Source organism: Cervus elaphus, chromosome 13 (genome assembly GCF_910594005.1).
Source record: "Cervus elaphus chromosome 13, mCerEla1.1, whole genome shotgun sequence".
Classification (NCBI taxonomy): domain Eukaryota; kingdom Metazoa; phylum Chordata; class Mammalia; order Artiodactyla; family Cervidae; genus Cervus; species Cervus elaphus.
This window is the reverse complement of record NC_057827.1, coordinates 25,753,677-25,765,613: the sequence shown is the minus strand read 5'-3', so window position 1 is coordinate 25,765,613 and position 11,937 is coordinate 25,753,677. Positions and strand designations below refer to the sequence as shown.

Sequence of the window (11,937 nt, the reverse complement as noted above, 5' to 3'; positions counted from 1 at the left end):
TTTTCGTATAAAAAGATATCCTAAATATTGCGTGGACTTAACTGTGTGTTTTTGTTTTTGGCTGCGCTATGGCACAACGGGGTCTTAGATCCCAGACCAGGGATCAAACCCTTGCCCCTGCATTGGGAGCACGAAGTCAACCACTGCACTGCCAAGAAGTCCTTGCATGGACATACTTAATGAAAAAGTATGTCCTTGCATGGACATAAATGAAAAAAAACTACTCTCTGTTTTACATAATATTCGAATTTAACGGGGCGTATTTTATCGGGCCTTTTCCTCTGATCTGCAAATACACGCTCATAAAACCAGCGTGTATTTGATCCCTCAGGCCCCGTCTGGAACGGACATCCTGGGAATCCCTGACTTGACGTCATTTTTCCAGGAGAGTTTATCCGGAGAACCCCAGACCGAGCGCGGCAAAAGAACGGCAGGTCTGCGCCTGCGCTAGGGCATCTCTGGGCCCCACCCCCAGGTCAAAGCAGGCCGCACCCACTCCTCGCGAGAAGGCCGCGCCTGCCCAGGAAGATTCAGAGGCGGAAATAGGATACCGGAAGCGACTGTTGCCATGGAGCCCGCGGAGGACTGGCTGGTGGAGTCCTTGCGCTTGTAAATTGTGTGGGCATGGGACGTGGAATCGGGCCAGGGAACTGGCCTGGGGGCCGACGGGCGCGGGGTGGAGCATGCGGGGAATCCTGGTGTGGGGTGGGACCTGTACGGAGGACTCCGTCTGGGCCTCGGCTCCCGCTTCTGGGAAATGGCACCTTTCTGTGTGTGCAAGTTGTGTGAAGTACTGGTAGGAGCCGTGCTTGTGGGGGATAATAATAGCATAATTTTTGTTTTATAGTGTTAGTTGCTCATTTCTGTCCAATTCTGTACGACCCCATGGATTGTAGCCGGCCAGGCTCCTCTGTCCATGGGATTATCCAGGCAAGAATACTGGAGTGGGTTGCCATTTCCTTCTCCAGGGAATCTTCCCAACCCAGGGATCCAACCCAGGTCTCCCGCATTGTAGTCAGATTCTTTACCATCTGAGCCACCAGGGAAGCAAGTGACCATTTATTTTGCACCAGCCTCTGAGTTAAACCTTAAACAAAGATTGTCTCGATTCTGCACACCAACCTTGTGAAGTACTCTGGGAGTTCCATTTTACGCATGAGGACAAGGCTCAGAGAAATTGTGACTGGCCTGGTCCCAGTCACACAGAGGGTAAAATATGTAACAAGATTTGATCCCAGTTCTGCTTGATTCCAGAGCTTGGGCCCCCAACCACTAAACAATGCTGACATCTCATCTTGAACAGTTGTAAAAGTGCCGTGCATCAATATGTGACATCGTGTCTCTGTCCTTCAGGTACCAAGATTTCCATGCATTTGACCTCTCAGGAGCCACTCGAGTGCTTGAATGGATTGGTGACAAAGGTGAGATGCCCTTCGTGACCCTGAAGGAGACAGAATTCCACTCCTGAAGCTGGGACTCAAGGAGCTCAGCCTAGAGGGACCCAACCATTTCTGAGAACTTGAAGACCTCTTGCTAACTTGCAGCAATTTCTTGTTCTGTCAGCATTATATTTCTATCTAGCTCTCTTCCAGTCCCCCGATACGAGGCTGCATACCAGTGGCAAAGGAGTTTATTTTTGCTTTGGGAGATATGGCAAAGTGTCTAGACCCAGCCATGGCTCACAATCTTTCTAGCAGTTTGTCCCAGTATATTCTGCTTCTTTTTTCCAGGAATCTTGGTTGCTGGCTATGAAAGCCTGAAAAAAAATGAGATTCTTCATCTCATCCTGCCTCTCAGACTTTCTGTAAAAGAAAACCAGGTAACTTGAAATATATGTGCTGACTGTAGTGTCTGCTTCTACTCATTTATTAAACCTTTATGGAGCTCCTATTGTCTACTAAATATTTTCCTGGGTACTAGAGAGAGAGAAACTGTAAGCACTGAGCCTGCCCTTATAGTCTAATAAAGAGAGACAGATATGCAGAGAGGTAAGTGCTACAGAAAGTCCTGTGATTTACAGAGGGCTCCTAGAGCAAGAAGTCAATTATACTTTATCAAAAATAGATTGAGGGGGAATTCCCTGGTGGTCCAGTTATAATTCTGTGCTTCCACTGCAGGGGGCCTGGGTTCAAACCCTGGTGGGGGTAACTAAGATCCTGTAGGTGTGAAAAAAAAAAAGAAACAGATTTGGGGAGCCATTAGACTATCAAGGGTGGTTAAAACTTTAGAATGATTAAGATCAACTCAGAATGTGTAGTGTATAAAGAGTAAGAAGAGATGATGGCTAAAGACAGAATCCCAGGGAGGACATTTGAAGAATGGGTAGAGGAAGGTGGACGCACAAGGAATACTGAGAATGAATAATGTTCAAAGTAGAAGGCATCTCAGAAACAGCCAGTGATCCAGAAGCCAGGAGAAAAGAATGTGTGATGAAAAACGTTGATGGTTGCCTAATGTCACTCTGAAATCACTCAGACTCATCGGCTAGATCAGTTCAGCCTTTGCTGTCCTCGAGTAAATTTCTTTCTAGCGCTCTTGTTCTCCCTCATCTCCACCCCTCAGGAGACAGGACCACACCAAAATCAAGCCTTGATAAGAGACCTGATTTACCTCTCACCTCACCGCTGGCTTTTCCTCTTTTCTCTCTCTTTTTAAAAAAAAAAAATTTGTTTATCTGGCCACGTTGGGTCTTAGTTGTGGCACTTGCGATCTTTGTTGCATTATGTGGAAATCTTGTGGCATGTGGGCTCTGAGGCATGTGGGATCTTAGTTCCCTGACCAGGGATTGAACCCACATCCCCTGCATTTCAAGTCAGATTCTTAACCACTGGACCACCAGGCAAGTCCCTCCTCTTTTCTGTTGTGGCCACCTCCTTTCCCCTGCCTCTGATTCCTCATGTGGAGATAGTAGTCCAGCAGCTAAGAGCATGGACTTTGGTTAGACAGACTTGGGTTCAAATGTGTAACATAACCCTTGTGTGACCTTAGAAAAGTTGCTTAAGCTCCCTGTATTCTAGCTCTGTCATTTTAGAATAAGGATAATTATACTGTCCACCTCACAGGGTGGTTCTAAGAATTCAACGTGATAAAGCACTAAATAAGGTGACTGGCACAGTGAATACTGGTTGATTGACGGTTGTATTTTTACTGCTGGAGGAACCCACCTAACTTCTGGTGGGAGGTGCCAGGAGGAATGGGGCTGAGTTTGTCCGCAGATACATTCTAGTTATTTCTCTGATACACTGTTAAACCTCTGTGACTCCCCTAAGCAGGCTTGGAATGTAATGCTTTTGCTATGGAGAAAGGTTAGAAGAAAGGCTTTGGATGTGTAGGAAAGAAAGCCATCTCTGTAGGCAGCTGAGACCAACATTTATTATACAAGTAACATGCCCAGAGGCCCTGCTCAAGAAGCATCGTTACCACCTGAGCGGCTTCCAGGGTTTCCTGCCAGGCTGGGATATGGCTCCTCGCCTGGAGCTCCTCTGAAACACTCCTTTAGAGAGCAGCCCTCTCTGATTGGCCACCTCTTTGTATTTTAGGGCTTATTCCCCGAAAGAGATTTCAAGGTACAGCATGGAGGATTTTCAGACAGGTCTGTCTTTGATCTGAAGCACGTGCCAGACACCAGGTAAGGTCAGCTCTGTCTGTGACTTAGATCTTCCGTTCCGGATGGAGTGGCTGCAAACGGCAGGGTGATCCTGCCTCTTTATCCCCACCCCTCCCCCTCCGCCCTCAGCACAGGGGCACATGGACGGGCTGTGCGCACGGGCTGTCTCCGGAATACAGAGACACCAGCGCTCAGTGGTGTCTTGGTCCCTCACAGACCATCTGACTGCTGTAACCCACAGATCAGTGGTGTTGCTCTAGGGCATAAAGCAGAAGCGATGCTGTTACTTTCTCAAAGAGCCGATGGTGGGTGGTTGGGGCTAACAGCTCAGTTGGCAGAGGCCGAAAGCCTGTGGGTGAGAGTTCTGTGTTCGGGATCCCTGCTGGGTCCTCTTGGACACGTCATGCCAAGTGGCAGCCAGGGCTCAGTCCCACAGCTGTCCCTGGAGGGGATCAAGCCTGCCCCTCATCTGTTAAATGAGGGTGACTGGTCTTGATGACCCTCCTTGCTATAAGCTCTCCCAATCTGGGGAGTGTGGGACCCCACGCTGAGTGCGCTGCAGAGGGAGAGGCTGGGGGATGTGGGTGAGCTCCCCACTGTCTGTGCTGAGGTTCCCTGTCCATCCTAATAGGTTGCTGGTGACCAGTGGCCCTCCCGGGTGTAACCTGCAGGTGTGGCAGCTCGCAGAGGACAGTGGTGAGTGACTGAATTGGTGAGGGATGGGGGTGTGGGAAAGCCTGTTTCTCCCACACCCCCAATCCCTGATCTGAGCCGGTTAAGAAGCAGACTCAGAGCCAACTGGGAAATAAATGGAGAATCTATAGACACTTCCCTGTGTTTAAGACTAGTGTCTTAAACACAGTGTTTAAGATCTAGTGTTTAAGACTCCATGCTTCCACCACAGGGGACAGGATCCCTGGTCGAGGAGCTAAAATCCTGCATGCCTTGTGGCCCCCAAAATTTATTTTGAAAATGCAGTATCTACTTTAACACAGCAGAGATGAATTAGTAGCCAGAGCAATGCACACAAGCCCCTCATGGAGCTTCCTACAGCTTGCTTCAGGAATGGAGCGCGCCAACCCAGTCAGAGGCAGGGCACCTGGTGAGCGGCGGGCCTCTCCCGTGGGCAGGGGCGGCACGAGGGCAGCAGGGAGGTCACCTCTCGTTCCAGCCATGCTGCTCTCTGGGAAGGAAAACAGAGCGAGGAAAAGGCCGGGCTGACCTGCAGGAGACGGAAAGGCACAGGAAGCGTCTGTACTGTTCCTGTGGGAGTGGAGGGGGTTCCCTTGGCGCATCCCCTCCAGCGGCGGGTTTCTGGTTCCCGTCAGGCAGGTACCAGCCCCTCCATCCCTCCTTGGGTGGGAGCATTGCGGGCCAGCGTGGACTCAGGCCCAGAGGCACAGGCAGCCTCCCTGGGAACTGCCCCTTGGCTCGTGTGGTCTGCCTGCGGTTCCCACGCTGCCTGTCTCGGGTGCTTCCCAGAAACCGCTGTGTGCTCCTCCCCCAGCCCCACTGCTGCAGGAGGCAGTCCTGGTCCTCGTTTGGGTTTGGGGCACTGACCCTGTGGGCCCTCCTTTGTCGTCTCTTCCTTCTCAGTTGTCTGATGCTGTAGCTTCCAGGTGTCTGAATATACTTCTTTATCATTGTGATTATTTTTTTCATAATGTTATTGAAATTCACCCATTTTAAGTATACAATTCAGTGATTTTTTTTTTTTGTAAATTTAACAAGTTGTGCAACTACCACTGTAAGTCAGTTTTAGAACATGTTTATGTCCTCAGTAAGATCTGTCCTGCCAATTACTGCTAATCTCCTTGCCCACACCCTGCTTTCTGTCTCTATGACAGATTTGCCTTTTCTGGATGTTTCATATCAGTGGACTCATACAACATGTGGTCTCTCCTGGCTGGCTTCTTTCACTGAGCATAATGATAATACTTCTGTGGTCTGCCATGTGATACAGTGTTGTAACGTGTATCAGCAGTTTGTTCCTTTCTAAGGCTGAACAGTGTTCCTTCCTATGATGTACCACATTTGTCTATCCATTCACCAGTTGCTGGATCTGATTTCTGGCTATTAGGAATAATGCTGCTAAGATCATTCATGTACAAGTGTGTGGACCATGTTTTCATATGTCTTGAATAGATATTAGGAATGAAATTGCTGGATCATGTGGTGAATTTACGTTGGGTTTTTTAGGGAACTCCCAGACTCTTCGAGAATGGCTTCATCATTTACATTCCTACCAGCAGTGTATGAGGGTTCCTGTTTCTCTATGTCCTGCACCAACATGTGCTATTGTCTTTTTTATTAAAGCCATCATAATGGATGTGAAGTTGTATATCACGTGGCTTTGTCTGCAGTTTCTTAATAACTAGTAGTGTTGAGCATCTTTTTAATGTGTTTACTAGCCATTCATGTATCTTCTATGGTAAAATACCTATTCAAGTCTTAACGAGGGTGTTTTGTTATCCACTCCCTGCCAGCAGGCTGAGATAATATGCTGTCATAGGCCCTTTGATATTCTAATTCCATTGTACATTTTCTTAGATACTTGTTCACATTACTCAACAATCTGTAAGATGTAACAGTAATCTTAATGAGTGTATGTTATATTCCAGTCACTGTACTGATCACTTTCCATGTGTGAGCTCATTAAATTCTCATGAGTCTGAGAACAAACTGTCCAGAGAGGCTCACTTGGTCAAAGATGGTAACAGAACCAAGACTTAATTCTAGTCTGATTTCAGAGTCTGCTTATAATCATGCCTGGTGGTAACTATGAATTGTTGTTGTTTAGTGGCTCAGGCGTGTCTGACCCTTTGTGATCCAACATACTGTAGCCAACCAGACTCCTCTGTCCATGGGATTTCCCAGGCAAGAATACTGGAGTGGGTTGCTATTTCCTTCTCCAGGGAGATCTCTCTGACCCAGGGATCCAACCTATGTTTCCCACAGTGGCAGGCAGATTCTTTACCACTGAGCCACCAGGGAAACCTGCCCATTTTTTTTTTTTTTTTGGTTGGCTATTTTGTCTTTTTTGAGTTGTGAGAGCTCTTTGTACATTCTGGCTACAAGTTGTTTATCAGATGTATGTTTTGCTAATATTTTCTCCTTGTCTTTCATTTTCTTAATAGGGTCCTCTGAGGCATAAAATTTTAAATTTTAATGAGGTCCATTTTATTATCTCTCTTCAGAATGGTGCTTTTGGTGTCATAACTATCTTACCCATAGATTTCCCCCATGTTTGTTTTTTTTTTTCCCCAAAAGTTTTATTGCTTTAGCTCCAACATTTAAATCTCTTAGAGTTCACTTTGGTGTGTGGTATCACTGAAGAGTCTAAGCTCATCTCTTTGCCTGTGAATGTCAGGTTTTCCCAGCACCATGGGTCAAGAAGCCTGACCTTTCTCCACTGATCTGCCTTGGTGTGTTTGTTGAAAATCAGTCGACCGTGAATGTAAGGATTTATTTCTGGACCCTCCATTCTGTTCCCGTGATCACTGTGTCTGTCCTTATGCCAGGAACTGATCATTGTTTTTTATGTTTCTCTAAGACTAGGCAGTGTGGGGCAGCGGTGGTTTAAAACTGGGGTGGGGGGCACCTTTGGAGCTGCCTCCTGTTCTGACGCTGCCTGGGTACCAGGTGCCACAGAGAAGCTGCAGCCCCAGGCCCCCGGGAGCTCAGCCCGAGGAAATGTGCCCTGACACTCTCATGTGCCAGTAGGAAATCAGATCATTATCTTCCCCTGGATATTAGTGCAGAATAGTCCATAATCTGGGCAAGTCTGGCCAGCTGTTTTTGTAGATACCTAAAAGTGTATTTTCTAAGGTCCAGGTTTTGACCCGCAGCCGATTTGGTGAGCACACCCAGAGTAAATCTAATCTGTTGGTAGGGCTGGATGTGGTGACCAGACCCGGAGGACTGCTGTATAAACCAGAATGCCGTTTTATTAGTTTATAATGAAAAAATAAGTATCCCCAAAGATGAAGTATTCCAGATCCTTATTCTTTTCCTATAAAAGACCTAACCTAATCTCAGGCTGTGTGGTAAACATAAACATGGCAAGAAGAACCAGCTCAGAAGCTTCCAAATGATTATAAGCTCTTCCAAAGTGGTTATAAGCTCTCTGTGAAAGTGAAGTCACTCAGTCATCTCTGACTTTGCACTCCCCTCGTCCATGGGATTTTCCAGGCAAAAATACTGGAGTGTGTTGCCCTTTCCTTCTCCAGGGGATCTTCCAACTTTCTTTTATTGCCCAGTTCTTGGAGGTGCCTCACAGCATCTTTTGCTTTGACTTCATAGTAATTTTTTCTTTCAGTTGGTTTGGAGAGGGTAGGTGTGCTTTCCTAGAGCACACCCAGGTCTCTTAGAGCAAACCCAGGTCTCCCGCATTGTAGGCAGATGCGTTACCGACTGAGCCACCAGGGAAGCCCAAGCTCTCCAGAGGCAGAGTATAGACCTTGTGAAGACGTGGCTCCCCAGGCCTAGGTGCTGTCCAGGCCCCTGGAGGTAGGGTCTGTGGCCTCTCCTCTCAGCTCTGGGGCGGAGGAGTCTGCTGAGGATGTCTTTAGATGAAGACATGTCTAACAGTGTCAGACAGCTCTCTGCTGAGGCCTCCACTGAAGTTAAAACCTTCCCACCCCTCCCCCCACAGTGCCTTGGTGGCTCCACAGCGCCCTCTCATGGCCACCACTTTCCTTTCAACCTGGTAATAGGTTTGCTCAGTATCTCGGGTCTGGAGCCATTCTGACTCCTGAAGGTCGCTTACAGCCTCTGTGACCTGTTCTACTGGTTTAATCTTCAGACACAACCTTCTTGCTTTCTTCTTTTCAAATAATATTTATTGATTTATTTTTGGCTGCACTGGGTCTTAGTTGTGGCATGTGGGATCTGTGTTGCAGTGCCCAGCCTCAGTAGTTTAGGTGCACGGGTTTAACTGTCTTGCGGCAAGTGGGATCTTAGTTCCCTGCCCAGGGATCGAACCCTCATCCCTTGTGTTGGAAGGCAAAGTCTTAACCACTGGACTGCCAGAGAAGTCCCAACTTTCTTTTATTGCCCAGTTCTTGGAGGTGCCTCACAGCATCTTTTGCTTTGACTTCATAGTAATTTTTCCTTTCAGTTGGTTTGGTGAGGGTGGTGTGCTTTCCTAGAGGGGGTATTTTTCCCCTGAGAGAGGGGAGGAGGAGGAAGAACCTACATTTCTTTCCTCTTGTTAACTGTGGAGTGACTGTCCAGTCAGGAGCTCCAAAGCTTTTGTCTTCCACTGCATCTTTGAAATCGGCCTTTGATGGTTTTCCCTCAGCTGCCCCCTTCCCTGCTGTCAGGGGACAGATCCCACCTAGAACCCCTGGCTCTGAGCAGATCCTGGGGGATCCCTGCCAGGCTCCCTGGAGTCTGTGGAAGGGGAAGAGGGAGCCATCTAAGTGAGGCCCGGGAGAGTCAGGCGGGCTGGGCTGTTTGAATCTCGGCCTCACTGGTGCCCCCAGAGACATGCTGAGGCTGTCATGAGGCCTGAGGCTCAGCTGTTGTGTCTGCTTCAACCTCCCTGCCCCCCCGCAGTCCCTGGGGCAGCGCAGTTATGTTCGGCAAGTCTGCACCAGGGGCACCGAGAGCCTGTGGCTTGGGGAGCAGGGCTCGGGGGGCCTCTGCAGCCAGCGCGGCCGTGCCGCGCCCTCTGTGACTCGTGTGTGTGTGTGTGTGTGTGTGTGTGTGTGTGTGTGTGTGTGTGAACTGTCACAAGGCAATAGCTGTCGCATGTTCGCTTGATCAGCCGTGCTGGTGTTTTTTCTTTCATCAATCCCTTTCTCATCTAGAATGTAAAAACACAGCTCTCCATTTTCTTCAGAGAACCTGAAAACCAAACAGTAAACCCTCTCTAGGAGCAAGAAAATAGAAAATGGAAAACGTGTGTCTCCTGTCAAGTAACAGTAGTGTGCCTAGCAAACTGCTTGTTCTGAACTGTGTTACACGTGGAGATGGCAGAGGGTGGGAACCTGCCTGCTGCCCAAGCAGGCTGAGGCGAACAGAGCTAAAGTCTGATTTAGCCTGAGGTCAAGTGTGTCGATGTTCAGTGTAAAAAAGACGTGGACTTTCTTGCCCTATTTATGTTTGAAGGCATCTGTGTTGTAACCTTCACCTGTTGGGCTTCAGTAAACAGCTTGAGGTCACGGGACATGTTTTTGAAGAAATAACGTCACTGCGTGAACTGTTCCTGTTACAGACGACAGTGCTGGTGTGTGCTTTCCTCTTCCTTATTTGTTCTCCGCAAAACTATAAAAAGCCAGAACTGCTGGGCGGGTTTGGACGTGGCTGCTGTCATTCATTATCTCCAGTCTGTGAAACAGTTCATAAGACAAATCATAGAGAAATGACAGTGCCCTGACAGTTCCAGAAGTGGAAACACAGCACGGAGTTATTAGGTCTCCACATTTTCCCTCACCGACAGGGAGCTCCTTTTCTCCCCTGACCTTCTGCCTGGCCCTTACCATGGAATGTTCCAGACCTGCCTTAACATTCTGAGCCTCTCCTGCTTCCCGCCAGATGTCATCAGAGCTGTTAGCACCATGGACGTGCACGAGAGCGACGGCCCTCTTTGGCCCAGGGTGGCCGTTTTCCCATCGGTGGCACCCGGCATCCTCCACGGTGTGAGGCTCAGCAGCCTGAAGGTGGTGGATCTGGACTCACAGAAGACCACGTACACCTCAGGTACCGCAGTCCCTTCCAGCTCCTCTGCCTCCCAGCTCCACTCAGCCACACTGGAATCCAAATTCAGCCCTGTGTGCCCGCTGCTGGGGAAGCGAGATGAATGAGAGGCAAGGCCTGGCCTCAGGGGCTCCTGTTCTGGGTGTGGGGAGGTGGTCCTGAGAGCAGCACCCAGCCGGCTGAGTGCACCTGTGAGACGAGGGGCACCGGGGACGTGGTTCGCTCTGCCTGGGGCTGGTGGGGAGCTTCCCCGAGGAGAGGACTGGCCACCCGTCGGCCGGGCCCACCAGCCCCATCTGATTGCAGCAGCTTTTCTCACTCGCCCCGTTCTCCAGGTGTCAGTGACGATGATGTGCTAAGTAGCCTGCAGGTCCTGGACACGGACACCTTCGCCTTCTGCTGCTCCTCAGGCCGCCTGGGGCTGGTCGACACCCGCCAGAAGTGGGCCCCGTCAGAGAACCTCGGCCCGGTCCCTGGGTCTGCTGGAAGGCGGTGGTGTGCTGAAGCTGGGGGCCGGGGCCCTGGGCCCAGCATTGCCCGCCTTGGCTCAGACGGGCAGCTCTGTCTTCTCGACCCCCGGGATCTCTGCCAGCCTGTGAGCTCAGTCCAGTGCCCCGTGTCCACACCCAGCCCTGAGCCAGAGCTGCTGCGAGTGACTTGGGCCCCTGGCCTGGACAACTGCTTGGCCATTTCAGGTACTGCTGAGAGGACTTTGTCACTTCATCTCTCTCCCAGGGGACTCTTAGGTACTCAGGAGGGAGCCCACAGCCGCATAATAAATCTGGCCCCAGAAGGTACAGTTGTCACAGAAAAACTCCTAGTTCTCCAGGTTCATGAGGGATGGCCCTTCCTCATCCTGGCTACCAAACTTCACACATGGGTAGCGGGCCTTTCCTGTCCCAGCAGGAATTCAGTTCTGAGGTTTGTCTAGAAGCCTGCAGGTGGTACAGCACCAGAACAGCCATGGGCTTAACCAGGGAGAGGTGACAGGATCTGAGGTGCCTCTCAGGCGACTTGCTTTTAGAATTACAGCAAGCCAGTGAGGTCAGCAGACTCCTGGGTCTGGCCTGGCAGCATCGAGCTGAGTGAGGGTGTGTAATGAGGTATCTTAAAGCCCATGGAAGAATCCTCTGAGTGGGGAGAGGCTGAAAATAATTGAGGGAGCAGGAGAGGCTCATTGATAACAACTGGATCCAGAAAGAACAGGAGACATGAGCCAGGCGGGGGTAATTCTCTCTGTAGGCGTCTCTGGGGTATTTCTCTCTCTGTAGGCTTCTCTGTTTCCCCCATCAGGTAGGAGACAAGGCCATCTGCAGGGAGGGACCCACATGTGGGGGGATTAGAATTGGGGGTTAGCAGAAAAGGTTTGACAAGTCTCTTTACCCTCAGTTTCTTGGGGAAAATAATAATAACCTATTTCATGGGAACTTCCCTGGTGGTCCAGTGGCTAAGATTTCTTCCTCCCAATGTAGGGGGCCTGGGTTCGATCCCTGATCAGGGAACTGGATCCCACATGCTGAAACTAAATACATAAACTTAAAAAAAAAAAAGTACTACCTACTTCATATAGTCATGAGGGGTAAAAGAGAGAGAATGCAGGGTTAGCCTCGGGCCTGGCACATGATAGA

The 11,937-nt window shown here is 49.5% G+C and overlaps 2 protein-coding genes across 2 annotated transcripts in view; one reads left to right on the top strand and one right to left on the bottom strand.

Moving 5' to 3' along the window:
- The first annotated feature begins 501 nt into the window (after positions 1-501).
- WDR73 (WD repeat domain 73) overlaps positions 502-11,937 on the top strand; it is a 12,150-nt gene continuing 714 nt past the window's right edge. The window contains exons 1-7 of the mRNA XM_043922685.1: positions 502-609; positions 1,354-1,421; positions 1,731-1,819; positions 3,540-3,628; positions 4,239-4,303; positions 10,148-10,312; positions 10,645-11,004. Coding sequence (XP_043778620.1) covers positions 569-609; positions 1,354-1,421; positions 1,731-1,819; positions 3,540-3,628; positions 4,239-4,303; positions 10,148-10,312; positions 10,645-11,004 — 877 coding nt within the window. The 5' untranslated portion in view covers positions 502-568. The remainder of the gene's footprint in view (positions 610-1,353; positions 1,422-1,730; positions 1,820-3,539; positions 3,629-4,238; positions 4,304-10,147; positions 10,313-10,644; positions 11,005-11,937) is intronic.
- ZSCAN2 (zinc finger and SCAN domain containing 2) overlaps positions 10,999-11,937 on the bottom strand; it is a 23,143-nt gene continuing 22,204 nt past the window's right edge. Inside the window, exon 4 of the mRNA XM_043922681.1 lies at positions 10,999-11,619. Within this exon, the coding sequence (XP_043778616.1) occupies positions 11,484-11,619 (136 nt within the window). The 3' untranslated portion in view covers positions 10,999-11,483. The remainder of the gene's footprint in view (positions 11,620-11,937) is intronic.